Below are 19418 nucleotides of genomic sequence, written 5' to 3'. Positions count from 1 at the left end.
AACCAGGAGATCTTCAATGATCTAAAAATCAAAAAAGAGTCCTACAAAAAGTGGAAACTAGGTCAAATTATAAAGGATGAATATAAACAAATAACACAAGTATGTAGGGACAAAATTAGAAAGGCCAAGGCACAAAACAAGATCAAACTAGCTAGAGATAGAAAGGGTAACAAGAAAACATTCTACAAATACATTAGAAGCAAGAGGAAGACCAAGGACAGGGATGGCCCATTACTCAATGATGGGGAGGGGATAACAGAAAATGTGGAAATGGCAAAGATGCTTAATGACTTCTATGTTTCAGTTTTCACCAAGAAGGTTGCTGGTGATTGGACGTCTAGCACAGTGAATGCCAGTGAAAATGAGGTAGGATCAGAAGAGGCTAAAATAGGGAAAGAACAAGTTAAAATTACTTGGACAAATTAGATGTCTTCAAGTCACAAGGGCCTGATGAAATGCATCCTAGAATATTCAAGGAGCTGACTGAGAAGATATCTGAGCCATTAGCAATTATTTTGAGAAGACATGGAAGACGGGAGAGATTCCCGAAAACTGGAAAAGGGCAAATATAGTGACAATCTATAAAAAGGAAAATAAGGACAACCCAAGGAATTACAGACCAGTCAGCTTAACTCCTGTACCTGGAAACATAATTGAGCAAATAATTAAGCAATCAATTTGCAAACATCTAGAAGATAATAAGGTGATAAGTAACAGTCAGCATGGATTTGTCAAAAACAAATTGTGTCCAGCCAATCTGATAGCTTTCTTTGACAGGGTAACAAGCCTTGTGAATGGGGGGAAGTGGTAGACATGGTATATCTTGATTTTAGTAAAGCTTCTGATACTGTCCCACATGACCTTCTCATAAATAAACTAAAGAAATGCAACCTAGATGGAGTACTATAAAGTGGATGCAAAACTGGCTGGAAAACTACTCCCAGAGAGTAGTTATCAGTGGTTCACAGTCATGCTGGAAGGGCATAATGAGTGGGGTCCCACAGGGATCAATTCTGGGTCCGGTTTTGTTCAATATCTTCATCAATGATTTAGATAATGGCATAGAGAGTACACTTATAAAATTTGCGGACAATATCAAGCTGGAAGGAGTATGGGCTGGTTGACTGGACTATAAGGTGGATAGAAATTTGCCTAGATTGTCAGGCTCAATGGGTAGTGATCAATGGCTCCATGTCTAGTTGGCAGCCGGAATCAAGTGGAGTACCCCAAGGGTTGGTCGTCGGGCCGGTTTTGTTCAATATCTTTATAAATGATCTGGAGGATGGTGTGGATTGCACCCTCAGCAAGTTTGCAGATGACACTAAACTGGGAGGAGAGGTAGATACGCTGGAGGTTAGGGATAGAATACAGAGGACCCTAGACAAATTGGAGGATTGGGCCAAAAGAAATCTGATGAGGTTCAACAAGGACAAGTGCAGAGTCCTGCACTTATGACAGAAGAATCCCATGCACCGCTACAGACTAGGGACTGAATGGCTAGGCAGCAGTTCTGCAGAAAAGGACCTAGAGGTTACAGTGGACGAGAAGCTGGATATGAGTCAACAGTGTGCCGTTGTTGCCAAGAAGGCCAATTGCATTTTGGGATGTATAAGTAGGGGCATTGCCAGCAGATTGAGGGATGTGATCGTTCCCCTCAATTCGACATTGGTGAGGCCTCATCTGGAGTACTCTGTCCAGTTTTGGGCCCCACACTACAAGAAGGATGTGGAAAAATTGGAAAGAGTCCAGCGGAGGGCAACAAAAATGATTAGGGGACTGGAACATATGATTTATGAGGAGAGGCTGAGGGAACTGGGATTATTTAGTCTGCAGAAGAGAAGAATGCGGGGGGATTTGATAGCTGCTTTCAACTACCTGAAAGGGGGTTCCAAAGAGGATGGATCTAGACTCTTCTCAGGGGTAGCAGATGACAGAACAAGGAGTAATGGTCTCAAGTTGCAGTGGGGGAGGTTTAGGTTGGATATTAGGAAAAACTTTTTCACTAGGAGGGTGGTGAAGCACTGGAATGGGTTACCTAGGGAGGTGGTGGAATCTCCCTCCTTAGAGGTTTTTAAGGTCAAGCTTGACAAAGCCCTGGCTGGGATGATTTAGTTGGGGATTGGTCCTGCTTTGAGCAGGGGGTTGGACTAGATGACCTCCAGAGGTCCCTTCCAACCCTGATATTCTATGATTATATGATTATATGATTAAATTCAAAATGATCTGGAAAAAATGGAGAAATGGTCTGAAGTAAATAGGATGAAATTCAATAAGGACAAATGCAAAGTACTCCACTTAGGAAGGAACAATCAGTTGCACACATACAAAATGGGAAATGACTGCGTAGGAAGGAGTACTGCGGAAAGAGTTCTGGGGGTCAGTGGACTACAAGCTAAATATGAGTCAAAAGTGTAACACTATTGCAAAAAAAGCAACATCATTCTGGGATGTATTAGCATGCATGTTGTAAGCAAGACATGAGAATTAATTCTTCACCTCTACTCAGCTTTGACTGGGCCTCACTGGAGTACTTTATCCAGTTTTGGGCGCCACATTTCAGGAAGGATGTGGACAAATTGGAGAGAGTCCAGAGAAGATCAACAAAAATGATTAAAGGTCTAGAAAACATGACCTATGAGGGAAGATTGAAAAAACTGGGTTTGTTAGTCTGGAAAAGAGAAGACTGAGAGGGGACATGATAACAATTCTCAAGTATGTAAAAGGTTGTTACAAGGAGGAGGAAGAAAAATTGTTTTTCTTAACCTCTGAGGATAGGGCAAGAAGCAATGGGCTTAAATTGCAGCAAGGGAGGTTTAGGTTGGACATTAGGAAAAACTTCCTGTCAGGATGGTTAAGCACTGAAATAATTGCCCAGGGAGGTTGTGGAATCTCCATTATTGGAGATTTTTAAGAGCAGGTTAGACAAACACCTGAAAGGAATGATCTAGATAATTAGTCCTGCCACGAGTGCAGGGGACTGGACTAGATGACCTCTCGAGGTCCCCTCCAGTCCTATGATTCTATTACCCTATTGGGCACCATGCTCAATTGCAATTATGCATCTGATGCTACAATTCAAGCCAATGGGCAACGGGCTTAGAAAAATCTCAAATGGAGTTTTAACATTTTGATTTCATGTGTCAATATTTTCTCTGCTAAGATGTAACTTTTTGCTCTTTCTTTAATGATAAAGCTTTTGGTGTAAGACAAAATCACTTTGCTGATGAAGCAAAACCTTCCTAAAAAGAATGATTTCTCTTTGATTTTCCAGTATCAACAGTAATTCTTTTTCCTCCATTCTTTGTTTGCTTATTGTTGTTTTTTAACGATCAGTCCTAAATGAAACCATTGATGCGTCTCAGATTTCCTTTGTCCCCAGAGGCAAATCATTTTTCTCACAGCTTGGTGAGTTTTAATCATTTTTTCTTATCGAAATACATGCATTCTGGATGGGCTGTCTGACAAATGGCTGCTAAATGGAACACATCCTAGTTCAGCATATCCCTACAATCAGCAGATCCAGACCACACATTCATCACAGGACTTTGAATAAGCTCAGTCCGCTCTTGATATTAATTTAGAAATACAACAAAAGGAGGCCTAATACCTACTGAACACACAGGCAGGATTTCATTTACATTATTGCCGGGACAATGGGATCAACAGAAGAAACTAAGCATAGAGGCGAGCAGGATTGAGAAAAGAAAGGCATAGGGCCAGAGTTTTAAAGGTATTTTGCCACCTAACTCCCATTGATTTCACTGACTTATAGAGACTAAAAAATAAGGGCCAGATTCTGCCACTTTTACTCACATTGCACCAGATAGGTTGCTGTAAATCAGTTAGTCTGCAATGGAGTTACATCAGTTTACACTGGATCTGAATCCATTGTATAGGACCTTCCTCATTGAGTAATTCCATCTGATTTCAATGGGAATGACTGCAAAATAAAGCCCCGATTCTACACGCTATTCCATGTAGGATTGAATACTGGTAATCGGGTCTGTTCCTAAATGAATATACAGGCTGGATCCTGAGCTGGTTTAAATTGGTGTGGTCTCTGACTCTACGCTGATTTACATTGGCAAAGTATCTGGTGCTATGTCATGAAACACATTCTGGTACCTTTGATAATACTGTCACCTCAGTGATTTTCATTTCTAGTCTCATCTCGGCAACAACCATGATTATTGCCTTCCAAAGAGACATTTGCGTTGAGATTCACTGATGAAAATCCCTTGCCAACAGTTTAATGGAAAAATACTCAGTGCTTCTCTTAAATTCACTCATCAAAAATCTATGCTGTCAATTCATCATACAAATGCACTTCAAACACATCTAATCCAAGCAGAGGCTATGGAAAGCAAGCAGATAGGAAAGCTACTTGTTAATTACAACAAGAACAACCTTTCAAACTTCAGTGTAGCCTGAATCCAAGACACCCAAAGGGATTTTAGGCCAAGTCAATAAAGTGGAGATTTTCAAAGGCACTGAGGGCAATCAGGGCCCCGATACCCTTTGAAAGTTAGTGGGTCTTGGATGTCTGACACCCATTTGTGCCTCTGAAAATCTCCCTCTTCATCATCGCTGTGCATATCTTTAAGCACGTGCGTAGCCCCATTGACTTTAATTTTGTTAAGTCTCATGATGCTCTGTGAAATAAGCCAGTATTTTAATATCCATTTCACAAGGGGTCAAAGAGAAAGTGAATGAATTATTCATGGTTACACAGCAAAGGTAAAAACCATCCCTAACAAACTATGGAAAAGGCCTGATCCTAAACCCTTAAATCAGTGGCAGTGAAATAGTATTATAATAATCATCACCTGCCTCCCAGTGTCTGATAGTCACACATCTTCATATATTCAATTAGTGTAATCCCAGGACTCGCCCTGATTTAGCAAATCACTTGAGCCCATGCTCATGTCCACTTGACTTCAGGGGGATTTAGGGCTGGTCTTCACTATGGGGAGATCGACACTCAGCGGTCGATTTAGTGGGTTTATTGAAGACTCACTAAATCAATGGCAGAGTGCTCTCTGGTCGACTCCGGTACTCCAGCTCCCCGAGAAGAGTAAAGGAAGTCGACTGGAGAGTGTCTCCCATTCAGGCAGCACAGTGAAGACACTGCAGTAAATCGACCTAAGCTAAGTTGACTCCAGCTACTATATTCATGTAGCTGGAGTAGCGTAATTTAGGTCAACTTACTCCAGTAGTGAAGACAAGCCCTTAAACACATGCCTGACTTCAGGCATTTGAGCAGTCCCATTGAAGTCACTCGCATGTTTAAGATTCACTATGTGTCTGAGTACGCTGCTGAATCACAGCCATGATTATGCAGAGAAGCAAGGGGGGTGGAACAGACACTTTTGCTTCTGATACATTACAGACAAAATTCCCATTGCCTGTAGCATGGGTACATCTGCACCCATCAATCACAGTGTTTCCTCCTGACGCTGTATGAATTCCATATAAAAATACCACAATGAGGTCAGCTTGGCAGAGTTTGAAATGAATGTTATTTTACTCCACAGCTCTATTCTGCCAACACCAAACAATGTGATCAGTACAACATACCGAATATCCGATATGAAACACAATTATCTACGTCCGATGTTTAGTTCACTAAGATCTGTTACACTGCTGATGTATATGTATTATATGAAGAACATACCGATATAATACAGAAAAGTGAAAAAATTAGAAAACAGTATTTACATATCTTAGAATTGCATATATGGTATGTCTAGATCTTGAGCTATTCTGTGTTTATTATATCATTATGGTGTGCATTCTGTCTAACTCACTGTACTGTCTGTGGATTAAGTGAACACTTAATAAAGTAAAAAGATATTGCATTTTGCTAATCAGTTTATATGTATGAATAGGAGTAACACCTATAGTAAGAATTAGAGTTGAATAAACTATTTGCATTGACAGATGTATTCAGTAAATTTAGCATGTTTTTCTCCACGTCTTTTGTTTGCCAGAAGACTTTGATGTTCATAGATTTGTTAGGTTTCAGAGTAGCAGCCGTGTTAGTCTGTATTCGCAAAAAAGAAAAGGAGTTCTTGTGGCACCTTAGAGACTAACAAATTTATTTGAGCATAAGCTTTCGTGAGCTACAGCTCACTTCATCAGATGCATTCAGTGGAAAATACAGTGGGGAGATTTATATACATAGAGAACATGAAACAATGGATGTTACCATACACACTGTAACAAGAGAGTGATCACTTAAGGTGAGCTATTACCAGCAGGAGAGCAGTGGGGGGGGAGGGGGACCTTTTGTAGTGATAATCAAGGTGGGCCATTTCCAGCAGTTGACAAGAATGTCTGAGGAACAGTGGGGTGTGGAGGGTGGGAATAAACATGGGGAAATAGTTTTACTTTGTGTAATGACCCATCCACTCCCAGTCTTAGTGATTAGTGTTAGTGATTCAGCAAGTCCCTGTTCCCAACAGCAGTTCAGCACAGACAGCCCACAATGTCCATATGGCACCCCACTGGCTAACATAGGCATAAAGAACTGGGACACCTTGCAGGATTGGGGCCTGAATATTCAATGCAAATGGAAGTCAGCCTCCGCATTGCTCTTGAATTGTGCATGTGCGGTTGATTGTTATTTTCACAGTGTGGTTGGTCACCTTAGTCACATGGTGTTGTTCTCCTTTCGTTACTGGATAAACAATAAAGTCACTGGACCATTGATTCTTCGAGGAAGAGGGTGAGAACAGTTTGTGACACTAGGAGGTGCCAAAGCTGCAGGATTAGGGGATTTTAGGCAGAGCTGGCTGAGAATTTTCCAGTGAAACATTTTTTTCATTGGAAAATGCCAATACATCAAAACCAAAACTATTCACAGAAAAGGGCCAGCTTTGATGAATCTCCCAATTCAAAAGAATGTTGGGGGAAATTAAAAGATAAGGTCAAAGTTGAAGTGAAACATCTTGAAATTATCAAAATGAACTGGTTTGACTGACCCAATCCAATTCATTTTTGGATTATTGGTATGCAAATTTATTTATTTTTTAGTTTTCAGTAGTTCATCCCAATTCAGGTCAAAAAAATCTTAAACTCAGGGGATGCGAAAACGATTTCCAGTCCAGCTGTAATTATAGAACCTATTCTTTTTTTAAGGCCAGGTGACCTTGCATGGGGCCTTGTCTTAGACATCGCTGATAGAGAAATTGAATTATTTGAGTACTGTAAGTAGATCTGAAAGGATTAATTTTTAATTGGTAAATACATTGGTAAAGTACATTTTACCATACACACAAACCAACAACAGAAAAATACTTCCATCGATTATAATCAAAATTGACAGATGGACAAAGTAAGAACAATGCTGCTTGAGAACTTATTAGAGTTTGATTTAAGGACATTTACTTTGTATATTTTGGCCTGTGATATTGACAATTTGTAGTTTAACAATCACAAAGCTTTAACTTTTTGAATCTCAGCATCTACTAATTCTGCCAAGTCTAACTCTAGGCAAGGTCAGATTTAGAATGCTTTGTCTCCCATCACAGTCAAACCGAATAATTGTGTGTGACATTTGCATGCAGCATCCCAGCTGAAAACATTGTGGCTGGATTCCCATCTGGGCTATTTAATTGTCTCTGTGGCAGGGCACTGATCGGGGCTTTTTCCATGGTGAAGTCATACGCCAATGTCCATCTAATTTAACTGTGTTCATCCTGGGCTCTGGGGAACACGGTTTCTCCCAGAGGTGCTGTGCTGGTTTTAAACGCAGTACAGCAATATTTCATGAGTCTGCCGTGTGCAACTATTACATTTACCGGTTTTCAGCTGGCTGTTCCCTCTCACCATTTGCCATTGTCACTGTGGCAGACAAATTAGTAACTGCAGTGTGTATATATGGTCCTACTCAAGTCCCTGCATTTGTCTCTGTGTCGGGGCTCTGGCCAGGGGTGTGGGAGCCACACCGTCCTTTGCCACAGCTGTTGTTACTAAACAATGTCTCATATGGAACAATATTGCTTATATAATGTACCAAGAGAAATGTTTTAATAGATTGGTTTCTAGCTTTCTGCCACCCATCACTTTGTTACTTTGCAGCACAGTTACTGAGATACAAAAATTGCAGCATAGATGCACATGGTCCGTCCTAGCCAGGATGAGGTGGAACAACCCCATGATAGGGCTCTGGCTCAGGATCAGAGAAATATTTAGTAGGTCTGTCCCTCTGCTGTGTAAAGCATTGCTTAGCTGGTACTTGTCACCACTTTTAGTGGACATCAATGCACACCATCAACAAGAGGTAGTTCTGGTGAGATACAGACATGTGCTAAAAAGACATTTGGAGCCCAGGAAGATGCCAGGGGATAGTCAGAGACCTGCTCTACATCTAAAACTTAGAGGAACTTACCTATGTCACTCAGGGGTGTGAAAAATTCACACCCCTAAGAAACACAGGTAAGCCAATCTAAGCCCCAGTGTAGACAGCGCTTGGTCAATGGAAGAATTCTTCCATTGACCTAGCTACCGCCTCTCGCAGAGATGGATTTACTGCAGTGACAGAAGAACCCCTCCCATCACTGCAATAAGTGGCTACACTCCAACGGGCAGCTGTGCCATTGTAGTGTTTTTAGTGTAGACATAACCCTAGTGTGGGCACAACAGCATTACGCCGATGGCACAGCTGGCACTGAAGTTTGTGCAAAGCATGGTTATTGACTGCATGTAAACAGCACTCTTCTTCGGACGAATCGATTGGATAGTAAAGGAAGATTCCTATGTCTGGAATACAGTTTCCCTCCAAAACTAATATCGGCCACAAGGCCAAAATTCATCTTCCATGAACATTCCTACAACAAAGCTTCCCAGTTCCCACACTGAATGTTGGTGAAAAGTGACCAAAATTCCATTTCTAACTTGCCAGATCCATCACGGATAATTTCCTCTGACCCAGCAGTCAACTTCAATAAGAACCAATCCACACCCCTAAATGTCTTACAGCCTTGTTCTACTCCGGTTGAAAATATACATGGACCAAATCTGACTTGTTTGTCAGCATGTTATTAGAGCCAAATGACATGTCATCAGGGACCATGTCAAAGACCAGGTCCCAAATCCCACAAACATGTATCCTAGAAGTTATAGTAGTTAAGGGCCAAGCCATCCTCTCCGATTGGAAAACCCACTGGTGGAGGGGAGCAAACTGCAAAGTTCTCCTCACAATGTTTCCCTTCAGTCAGGAAAGAAGTTGAGTCCCAAAGGCCAGGAGAACTGCACTGAATGATTCCAATATCACTGTTCATACACATAAGGCTATCCAAGTTCAGGCTCACACTGACTTAGTAGAACTCAGAGCCATCTCTTCAGCTGGTGTAACCATCCAGGCTCTACTAAGCTCTGGTCCCACTGCTGAGGATTTTTCAAAATCCGACCCTAAGTGCCTCTAGTTTGCAAATGTTTTTGCTGTTGGACTCAAGAGAAGAAAACACTGTGCACATGGAAAGAGCATGATGAAATTCCATCCTATTTGCTTCCAGAAGCCTCTGAAGGAACGTTGTTCTTCCTGGTTTTCTTTAACTGGTCCCAAGGAGGTGTGCAATTCAACTGGTGTCAGAATTTCCACTGCTTGCCACTTACATGACAGGGATGAGTAATGGGTCTCTCTGGGCCAAATTACGTGAAAGTGCACAATGTCAGGAGAGCTGTGTGTCGGGAGAAATTATCCCTACCCAGATAAAAGAGCAGATTGAAATAGCAGGAGGGTAATTTATCATTGTCCAAGCTATTACGCTGGTAACAGTAAGTGGGCCTGATTCTCTGCTCGTGTCAGTCTAACATGGTGGGTAACTCCTTTGATTTGAATGGTATTAATTCTTATTTCCACCCATGTGAGAGAGGAATTGGACCTGAAGGGTATAACTTTGCACAGTGGAAAATGTTCTCAGAACAAAACAATGATGGTCAAAATGGTATTAAATAGAAAGGTAATGAGACAAATTTATACAAAAAGAGCTTATGAAAGACTCATAAATTCTAAGGCTAGATCATCTGTGTTACACAGGCCAAAGGACTTGCCAAAAATAATTCCTAGAGCACACGCCTATGGAAAATGCAAAAACCATATCATGCAAGATATTCTAGCAAAAACAAACTTTCTTTCCCGTAAGCCAATGAGAGTTTTTCCATTGACTGGAAATGCAAGATTCAGTGGGTCTTCACATGAAAGAAGAGGGGTTGGCACTTATTAAAAATAACAAAATGTAACATTTAGTATAAAACCCTTTATGGACATGAGGACTTGTTCTCTGAAATGCACATGGAGATTAGAAAATCAATTCATATTTCAAAAATGCAGAGAAAATAGACACCAAAAAGCATCTCTACATGGGTTCAGCACATAAAACAAATAACTTTAAAAATTCTCTTTAAACTTTAAAAAAACTTTTTAAAAAACTCTTCCAAATTATAAGATATGTTATGTACCTACTATGCTAGGATTAACTCCACCACAAAGACTTTGGTTCTTGATTACCAAGTGCACGATTTTACAAAAACAGAAGAGTAGACTTATGTCCAGAATAGAGCAGGGGTATTCGGACCTCTCTGAGTTAGCAGAGAAAGAAAGAATAGTTTATTGATGTACAAAACAGTTAAATGAAAAAATATGGACCCTGTTTCTTGATACATTTGGGTAAAGAATGCTGAGATACCATTGCAGCAAATACCAGACTGGCATTCCACCTGCCCTCTGCATATCTCCTTCGACCCCATCTCTTCCTTCTCTTTTGTACCCATTTATGTATGTCTGTTTTTACTATTATTGTTACTCGCACCCTAGCATGTTATGTCTGTGTAATATTGTCTGATTTTGTGTTGTCTGGTCCTGCAGCTTTGACAAGTTGTGTAATTGCATATTTTCATTGGATAGCCCATGAAATGTGCAGTATTTAGTAACATACAAGCTGTAAGTTGTTTACCTTTGCGTAGCTTTTATTGCTTGTTTCTTTATGAACATTAATAAAAAAACACATGCAAATTAAAAACACGCTGCCAGCTGTTGCAGCATAATGCACATGTCAGTGCTCTTCAGTGTCGACAATGTTATGTTGAAACAGCTGGCTGAGTGATTCTTACTTGTGATTTTATGTATCTGTGGCAATTCAGCTTCCAAAAACTGAAACCTGTTAATGATGTTGGCTGTGGCACTGACTCTCATTAATTAACATTTAATGATTTTCAACAATGCTGCAGTTACTTCTCTTTATTAGACAAATGGGGGGAAAAATAGACACATGGTGAGCGAGTCTATGGTACCAACACCTGGGAGATTCAAAGTGACTTGACAGTGATGCCAGTCACAGCATGTGCTTGATGCGTCAAAAATGCAAAAACAGAGACATAAAATGGTTTTTAAAACTGCTTTTTTGAATGCCCCTGTTATAATGCAAATATTGACATTGGCGTTTTGATGGGATTGATGCCTGGTTAGGATCAAAGATCCTTAGCTATGCCACGGGCCATCAACTCTTCCCAGCTGGTTATTAATCCACAGGAAATGGTGTGCACCTCAATTGTTATTTCTTAATTACAGTTCCACAGCATATGACATTGCAGGTCTTTTGGTCTCTATATTTTTTTCCAGCAAAGGCCAGATTCTGCCATTTTTAATCATAATAAGCAATACCTGACTACATAGGTAGTCCCTCGGGTCTGAGTGTCCCATACCTACTTGCAATAAGTAGTACTCCACTCTGCGAGTGCTGAAATTAATTTCAGTGGGATTGCTCATGGTGCAGGCTTGAAGGAAGGGTAGCAGAATTTGCCCTCAATTAAATTATTTCCCCTTTGAAATGTGCGCAGAATTTAATTAAATGTGACAACACATTGTGAATCTGCGGTGTCAATTATGGGTTCAGATATATTCTGCCCAATAATGCTGTACAACCCAGAAGAATTAAAGTTAAACACTTTTATCCACACCACCTCAGTACGAACTTGTGCTTTCTTACTGATTGATTTTTGCAATTTACAACTGTTAATTTATTTCACTTTAAAAAGTGCAAACTGCATTTTCTCTTGAATATCGAAACCTCTGATAGACATGAACAGTGACTCTTGTGGCAAGTGTCCTTATAAAGTGTTTATAATGCAGAAAATGACTTCAGTAACGTGGTACAATAAAACCGCAATAGATCCAATGACATGGGGCAGTTACCATATGATGGGGATAATCAGACAATTGTGCCCTTGACCACCTATTAGACCTAAACAGCCCATGTACCTAAAATATATTCAGTGTTATAGAAAGAGTGAATTATAATGATCCTGCTAAAGACTGGGTTGGAATGGGCCACCTTGCCAGCATAGAATGAGGGAATTCTGTTATAAAACATTTTTCTTCATTTGTGTTTTTCTTTAATTTCGTTTTTGCACTGTCCGGGTGAAAAAGGATCGTCATCCACAATAAGAAATGCATTAAAATAAGGAGAAAGGGCATCAGGTGCAAGCCAGGAAAAAAATACTTAACTGATATAACGGATTCTGCCTGTGGTATCCGTTCTAGAAAACCAACTGTTCTTATGTACTGCATAAAATGTCTGCACCATCTGGCTGTGTCAGAGTTTGCATAAAGTTTTGCGTCTGTAATTTAGATTTTTTTTTCGTCTAGAATTTAGGGCTAGCTCTTCCACATAAGATTTTACCTCTTATCTGGCCTTACTCTGGCTAGATCTGACTACTATTGGCAGGTTTTTTGTTTGTAACTAGCATGCTGGACTAGCAAAACCACACCGAGACAGTGAGCTGTCCCGGAAGGCAGCACGCTACCAGGAGCAGGGAAGCACGCAGTGGCTGTTTTGTATGGGCGACCAGCTACTAGCGATGGAAGTTTGTCAGTCTGCCTAGGGCCCCAAACTTCCAAATATCTACGGGCCCGATCCAAAGTCCACAGAAGTCAATGGACAGAGTCTCCCATTGACTTCAACGGGCTTGGAATCAAGTCCTGTGTTTGTTGCTCTCCACGGTGCTGCCCCCTCCTGGCGATCAAATTCAGCAACCATGCAGTCCCCGCTTTCCCCGGGATATCAGGGCCAGGATGTTGGCTCCGCTCGAAAGACTTTTATATTGGGCCTCCCGGGGAAAGAAACGTAGGGTACTGTGGAGCAATGCCATGCCTTAGTGTCAGCAGCACTGCGTGGGGCTTCTCCAGTGGGATTTGAAAGATAAAATTTTACTCCTGGGTTGGGTGGGATGCGCTCCGGAGAGGGGGACGATGTCATTGTCCGGCACTGCACCCCAAAGCATCAACTGCCCCAACCCCACTTACCTCCTAAAGCTTGTTTCATAACAAAATCCATGGCGATGGCTTTAGATTCCTTCTCGCTCGGGCAGATCTCACATGCGAGATGAACGGGAAGGAGTCCTCGGGTCGCAGCCTGCGAGGGAACCCCCCCAAGCAAGACAAGACAAAGGTCGGTCTAGAGAACAGAGGGCAGGACCGTGTGTGTGTGTGTGTGTGTGTGTGTGGCTATCCCCACGGAGGAGCCCTTCTCGGAGAGCTTGCTGTCAATTGCTTCCAGGACAGTGGAAGTTACTTGACACTACAGTGAGGCCATCCTCATTGCGCAGTGTGCTCGCGCACGTGTGTGTGCGCGCGTGTGTGTGTGCGTGATCCCCTTACACGGGGTAGCACTCGTTCCCAGATGCAAGCACATCCCCACCCGCCTCCGTTGGCAGCAAGCCACGCTCAGCCAGGGCCGCGAACCAGGACGGCGCTGCGCCGCCCCTGTTCCTCCCCCGGGGGGGCCTGGTTGGCGGGGTCCCCCTGCAGCCCCGCGCCCGGGCTCTACAACTTTGTTGCCGCGGCTGGCTTTGCCGGAGCGTGTGCTCGGAAGGCAGCAGCCCCAGCCCGGGAGAGCCGCGGGGACGTTTGAAGGTGAACCGGCTCCGCTTTGGCAGCGGCTGGTGCAGGAGCCCGCACCGCGAGGCTGACTAGCCCGAGCCCGAGCCCGAGCCCGAGCCGGGAAGTACCTCTGCGGGCACCGGTTCATGGCTCGGGGCACCGGGCGCTCGCCCCAGCCCCCGTTTGTCCGGCCAGTGACACGGATCCGTGTCAGTGACAAGCGCACGGGAGCAGCCGCCTCTGAGTTTGGTGCAAAACGCAAAGGCGGGAGTTGAGGGCAGCGTGGCTCAGGCGGGGGCTGGGGGGAAGCTGTGAATGCAGCACCCCGGGGCGCTCGGGGTCCCGGCTTTGCGGCTAGGGCGGCTTTTTAAATGCCCCCAAATTGTGTGTGCTCCGCAACGCTCCCCCCCCCCCCCCCGGCTGAACTCCGGAGCCTGACCGGGAAGGGGAAGCGGCGTGTCAGCCCTCTGGCAGCAGGGCGCTTCCCGCGGCGGGTATTGCAGAGCCCGGGCGGCCGGGGAGCCCCGCTCCTCCAGCCCCGGGTAACCCGCGGAGCGGGAGGCTGGCTTGGGTAACCGGCCGGACTTTGCACCGCTTGCAAACCCCTGGCTCGGAGCCTCTCGCGGGGGGCAAGATAAAGGGGGGGGCCGCCAGCTCCGGCTGTTGCACGCGCTGTTTGTGTTCCCCCCCTCTGCAAACTTCTGCTAGGAGGGGTATCGGGGTGTCCCCCCCCCCCGGAAACCTGCCCCCAGCCACGAGCCACGCGCTGCTCGGCCCGGGGAGGGGACCGCGGGGGCACCCCGTGCAGAGGCGGGTTTTTCATGCATTGCAACCTCCCGGCCCACGGCGGGTCCCTCCTGCCCGGCCCGGCCGGATTCAGCACCCCGGCGGCTGCGGACAGCGCCCCGGGGGCGGGATGTGCGGAGCGAGACGTACCTGCCCCTCCGGGTCCGCAGCGGGGGCTCGGCGCCTGCCCTAGCAGCTCCCGCCGGCCGGGTCCATGGGGAGCCGCAGCAAGGCGCGGGCCGGAGCGGTCCCCTGAAGTTGGAGCCGAACCGAGCCGAGAGCTTCCCGCTCGCCCCGCTCCCTCTTTTTATCACGGGATTTCCGGACCATCCCTCCTTGCACTCGGCTAGGAGGGACCTGGCGGCTTCCTCCTCCCCCTGCCGCGGCTAGGGCGGCATCGCCAGCCTGGCTGCGCCCCCACCCCCCACGCTGTCCGCCCACCCCCGCCCAGCCCGCCCGGGGGGGGGGTTGCAAGGGGATCGCAGCGCTCCTGCTGCGGGGGGCGGAGTTGGAGAGGGCAGCGGGGGGGGGGGGTGGCAGGACCAACCCCCCCCCCCCCCACGCCAGCACCAGGGGACCTTCCCTGGCGGCAATGGCAGCGGCGGGCCCCCGGCCCCATCCCGGCCTTTCAGTACGCGGGGCCCGGCTGTCAGTCCCGAGGCGGGAGCTGCCACTGGAGGAGCCGCGTGTCTCTCAGAGCCGTCGGGAGAGAGAGGCGGTGCGGGGCCACGAGCGAGCCGCGCCAGCCCGGGCCAAGCCCCGGGGCCAGCCCCGCGCCGAGCGTCCACACACACAGCCCGGCGTCCAGCCCCTCGTACGCCCCGGGGAGAGGGCGGGGGGCCGGCGGGGCGAGGAGGTGGGGAGAGCCAAACGCCCGAGGAGAAGTATCCCCCTCCCACAGGGAACGGCTGAAGGTTGAAAGGGGGAAGCGCCCCGGTTCAGCGGGCGGGGCTCCGATCCCGGTGGCAGGGCAGGGCAACTCCCGCTGGGGAGCCGGGCAACTGGGGTCCCGCTGGAGGGGGAGGTGTGACTCAGTTTTGCAGCGGGGCTGGGATGGGGGGGAATCACGCCTCACTTCTTCCTGCCATTGCCAAAGACTAGGGGTGATGCCATGGGGAAGGGTCCCCCTGCAGCCCCCAGTCATAGATATATAGACTCATAGCTACTAAGCTCAGAAGGGACCATTCTGATCATCTAGTCCGACCTCCTGCACAGCGCAGGCCACAGAATCTCACCCACCCACTCCTATGAAAAACCTCACCCATGTCTGAGCTATTGAAGTCCTTAAATCATGGTTCAAAGACTTCAAGGAGCAGAGAATCCTCCCTTAAGTAACCTGTGCCCCATGCTACAGAGGAAGGCAAAAAACCTCCAGGGCCTCTCCAATCTGCCCTGGAGGAAAATTCCTTCCTGACCCCAAATATGGCGATCAGCTAAACCCTGAGCATATGGGCAAGATTCACCAGCAAGAAACTACAGAAAATTCTTTTTTGGGTAACTCAGAACCCATCCATCTAATATCCCATCTCAGGGGATTAGGCCTATTTACCCTGAATATTTAAAGATCAATTAATTACCAAAATCACATTATCCCATCATACCATCTCCTCCATAAACTTATCGAGTAGAATCTTAAAGCCAGATAGATCTTTTGCCCCCACTGCTTCCCTTGGAAGGCTATTCCAAAACTTCACTCCTCTGATGGTTAAAAACCTTCGTCTGATTTCAAGTCTAAACTTCCTGGTGGCCAGTTTATACCCATTTGTTCTTGTGTCCACATTGGTGCTGAGCTGAAATAATTCCTCTCCCTCTTCTGTATTTATCCCTCTGATATATTTATAGAGAGCAATCATATCTCCCCTCAACCTTCTTTTAGTTAGGCTAAGCAAGCCAAGCTCCTTGAGTCTCCTTTCGTAAGACAAGTTTTCCATTCCTCGGATCATCCTAGTAGCCCTTCTCTGTACCTGCTCCAGTTTGAATTCATCCTTTTTAAACATGGGAGACCAGAACTGCACACAGTATTCCAGGGGAGGTCTCACCAGTGCCTTGTATAATGGTACTAAAACCTCCTTATCCCTACTGGAAATGACTCTCCTGATGCATCCCAAAACCGCATTAGCTTTTTTCACAGCCATATCACATTGGCAATTCATAGTCATCCTATGACCAACCAATATTCCAAGGTCCTTCTCCTCTTCCATTACTTCTAATTGATGCGTCCCCAGCTTATAATTAATATTCTTGTTAATCCCTAAATGCATAACCTTACACTTTTCACTATTAAATTTCATCCTATTACTATTACTCCAGTTTACAAGGTCATCCAGATCCTCCTGTATAATATCCCGATCCTTCTCTGAATTGGCAATACCTCCCAGCTTTGTATCATCTACAAACTTTATTAGCACACTCCCACTTTTTGTGCTGAGGTCAGTAATAAAAAAATTAAATAAGATTGGTCCTAAAACTGATCCCTGAGGAACTCCACTGGTAACCTCCCTCCAGCCTGACAGTGCACCTTTCAGTAGGACCCGTTGTAGTCTCCCCTTTAACCAATTCCTTATCCACCTTTTGATGTTCATATTGATCCCCATCTTTTCCAATTTAACTAATAATTCCCCATGTGGCACGGTATCAAACGCCTTACTGAAATCTAGGTAAATTAGTTCCACTGCATTTCCTTTGTCTAAAAAATCTGTTACTTTCTCAAAGAAGGAAATCAGGTTGGTTTGGCACGATCTACCTTTTGTAAAACCATGTTGTATTTTGTCCCATTTACCATTGACTTCAATGTCCTTAACTAATTTCTCCTTCAAAATTTTTTCCAGGACCTTGCATACTACAGATGTCAAACTAACAGGCCTGTAGTTACCCAGATCACTTTTTTTTTCCTTTCTTAAAAATTTCTTAAAAATAGGAACTATATTAGCAATTCTCCAATCATACAGTACAACTCCTGAGTTTAGAGATTCATTAAAAATTCTTGCTAATGGGCTTGCAATTTCAGGTGCCAATTCCTTTAATATTCTTGGATGAAGATTATCTGGGCCCCCTGATTTAGTCCCATTAAGCTGTTTCAGTTTCGCTTCTACCTCAGATATGGTAATATCTACCTCCATATCCTCATTCCCATTTGTCATGCTGCCATTATCCCTAAGATCCTCTTTAGCCTTATTAAAGACTGAGGCAAAGTATTTGTTTAGATATTGGGCCAAGCCTAGATTATCTTTAACCTCCACTCCATCCTCAGTGTTTAGCGGTCCCACTTCTTCTTTCTTAGTTTTCTTCTTATTTATATGGCTATAGAACCTTTTACTATTGGTTTTAATTCCCTTTGCAAGGTCCAACTCTACTCGACTTTTAGCCTGTCTCACTTTATCCCTACATGTTCTGACCTCAATAAGGTAGCTTTCCTTGCTGATCCCTCCCATCTTCCACTCCCTGTTTGCTTTCTGCTTCTTCTTAATCACCTCTCTGAGATGCTTGCTCATCCAGCTTGGTCTACAACTCCTTCCGATGAATTTTTTCCCCTTTCTTGGGATACAGGCTTCCGATAGCTTCTGCAGCTTTGATTTAAAGTAATCCCAGGCCTCCTCTACCTTTAGATCCATAAATTCTTCAGTCCAATCCACTTCCCTAACTAATTTCCTTAATTTTTGAGAGTCAGCCCTTTTGAAATCAAAAACTCTAGTTGAAGATTTATTTTTGTTTATTCCTTCCATTCAGTTTGAACTGAATTAGCTCATGATCACTTGAACCAAGATTATCCCCTACAACCATTTCTTCTATGAGGTCCTCGCTACTCACCAAAACCAAATCTAAAATGGCATCCCCTCTAGTCAGTTCAGCAACTACTTGATGAAGGAATCCATTAGCTGTCACATCTAGGAAAATCTGAGCCCTATTGTTATTACTAGCACTGGTCCTCCAGTCTATATCTGGGAAGTTAAAGTCTCCCATGATCAGGCAGTTTCCATTAGTATTTTTTTTATTAAAAACATTAAAAAGGGCTCTATCCATATCCAAATTAGATCCCGGTGGTCTATAGCACACCCCAAGCACTATTGTAGGAGAGGCTCTACTAGTTATCTTCCCAAATGTAATTTTTGCCCAGACGGACTCCGTCTTATCCATTGCATTGCTTCTTATTTCTTTACATTCTACCTCATCATTGATATACAATGCTACTCCACCACCTTTACCTTTATTTCTGTCTTTCCTAAACAGCACATACCCTTCAATACCTGTAGTCCAGTCATGACTACTATTCCACCATGTTTCTGTTATCCCTATAATATCTGGTTTCACTTCCTGCACCTGTAGTTCTAGTTCCTCCATTTTGTTACCTAGGCTCCTCACATTGGTGTACAAACATCTTAATTTTTGCTGTTTGGCCTTGCTCACATTTTGTACCCTATTAGGCACAGTCATTCTATAGCCAGTATAACCTATTAGACTGGTATCCACACTGCCTTCACTCCTTATATACATTCTCCTACCCACGGCTGTGTCCTTTCTTACTTCATCTTCTTCCCTCTCAATGCTAAAATCCGATGTGGAGATTACCTGGACATCTCCCAACCATCTCCCCCAAATTCCTAGTTTAAAGCTCTCTTTATCAGTTGTGCCAGCCTCCATCCTAGAAGTCTATTTCATTCCCTACTCAGATGAAGTCCATCCCAAGAGAACTGTCCTTCATCCATGAATGCCTCCCAGTGGCCATACATCCCAAAGCGCTCCTTATAGCACC

At 44.7% G+C, this 19418-nt stretch overlaps 1 protein-coding gene across 1 annotated transcript in view; it reads right to left on the bottom strand.

Annotated features, from left to right (window-relative positions):
* CPLX1 (complexin 1) overlaps positions 1-15502 on the bottom strand; it is a 215017-nt gene extending 199515 nt beyond the window's left edge. The window contains exons 1-2 of the mRNA XM_038403842.2: positions 14819-15502; positions 13307-13415 (exon numbers count right to left, since the gene is read on the bottom strand). Coding sequence (XP_038259770.1) covers positions 13307-13337 — 31 coding nt within the window. The 5' untranslated portion in view covers positions 13338-13415; positions 14819-15502. The remainder of the gene's footprint in view (positions 1-13306; positions 13416-14818) is intronic.
* Positions 15503-19418: the final 3916 nt, after the last annotated feature.

The sequence above is a fragment of the Dermochelys coriacea genome, chromosome 5 (assembly GCF_009764565.3).
Source record: "Dermochelys coriacea isolate rDerCor1 chromosome 5, rDerCor1.pri.v4, whole genome shotgun sequence".
Classification (NCBI taxonomy): Eukaryota; Metazoa; Chordata; order Testudines; family Dermochelyidae; genus Dermochelys; species Dermochelys coriacea.
The sequence above is the reverse complement of the archived record's forward strand: the minus strand, read 5'-3'. Positions and strand labels throughout refer to the sequence as shown.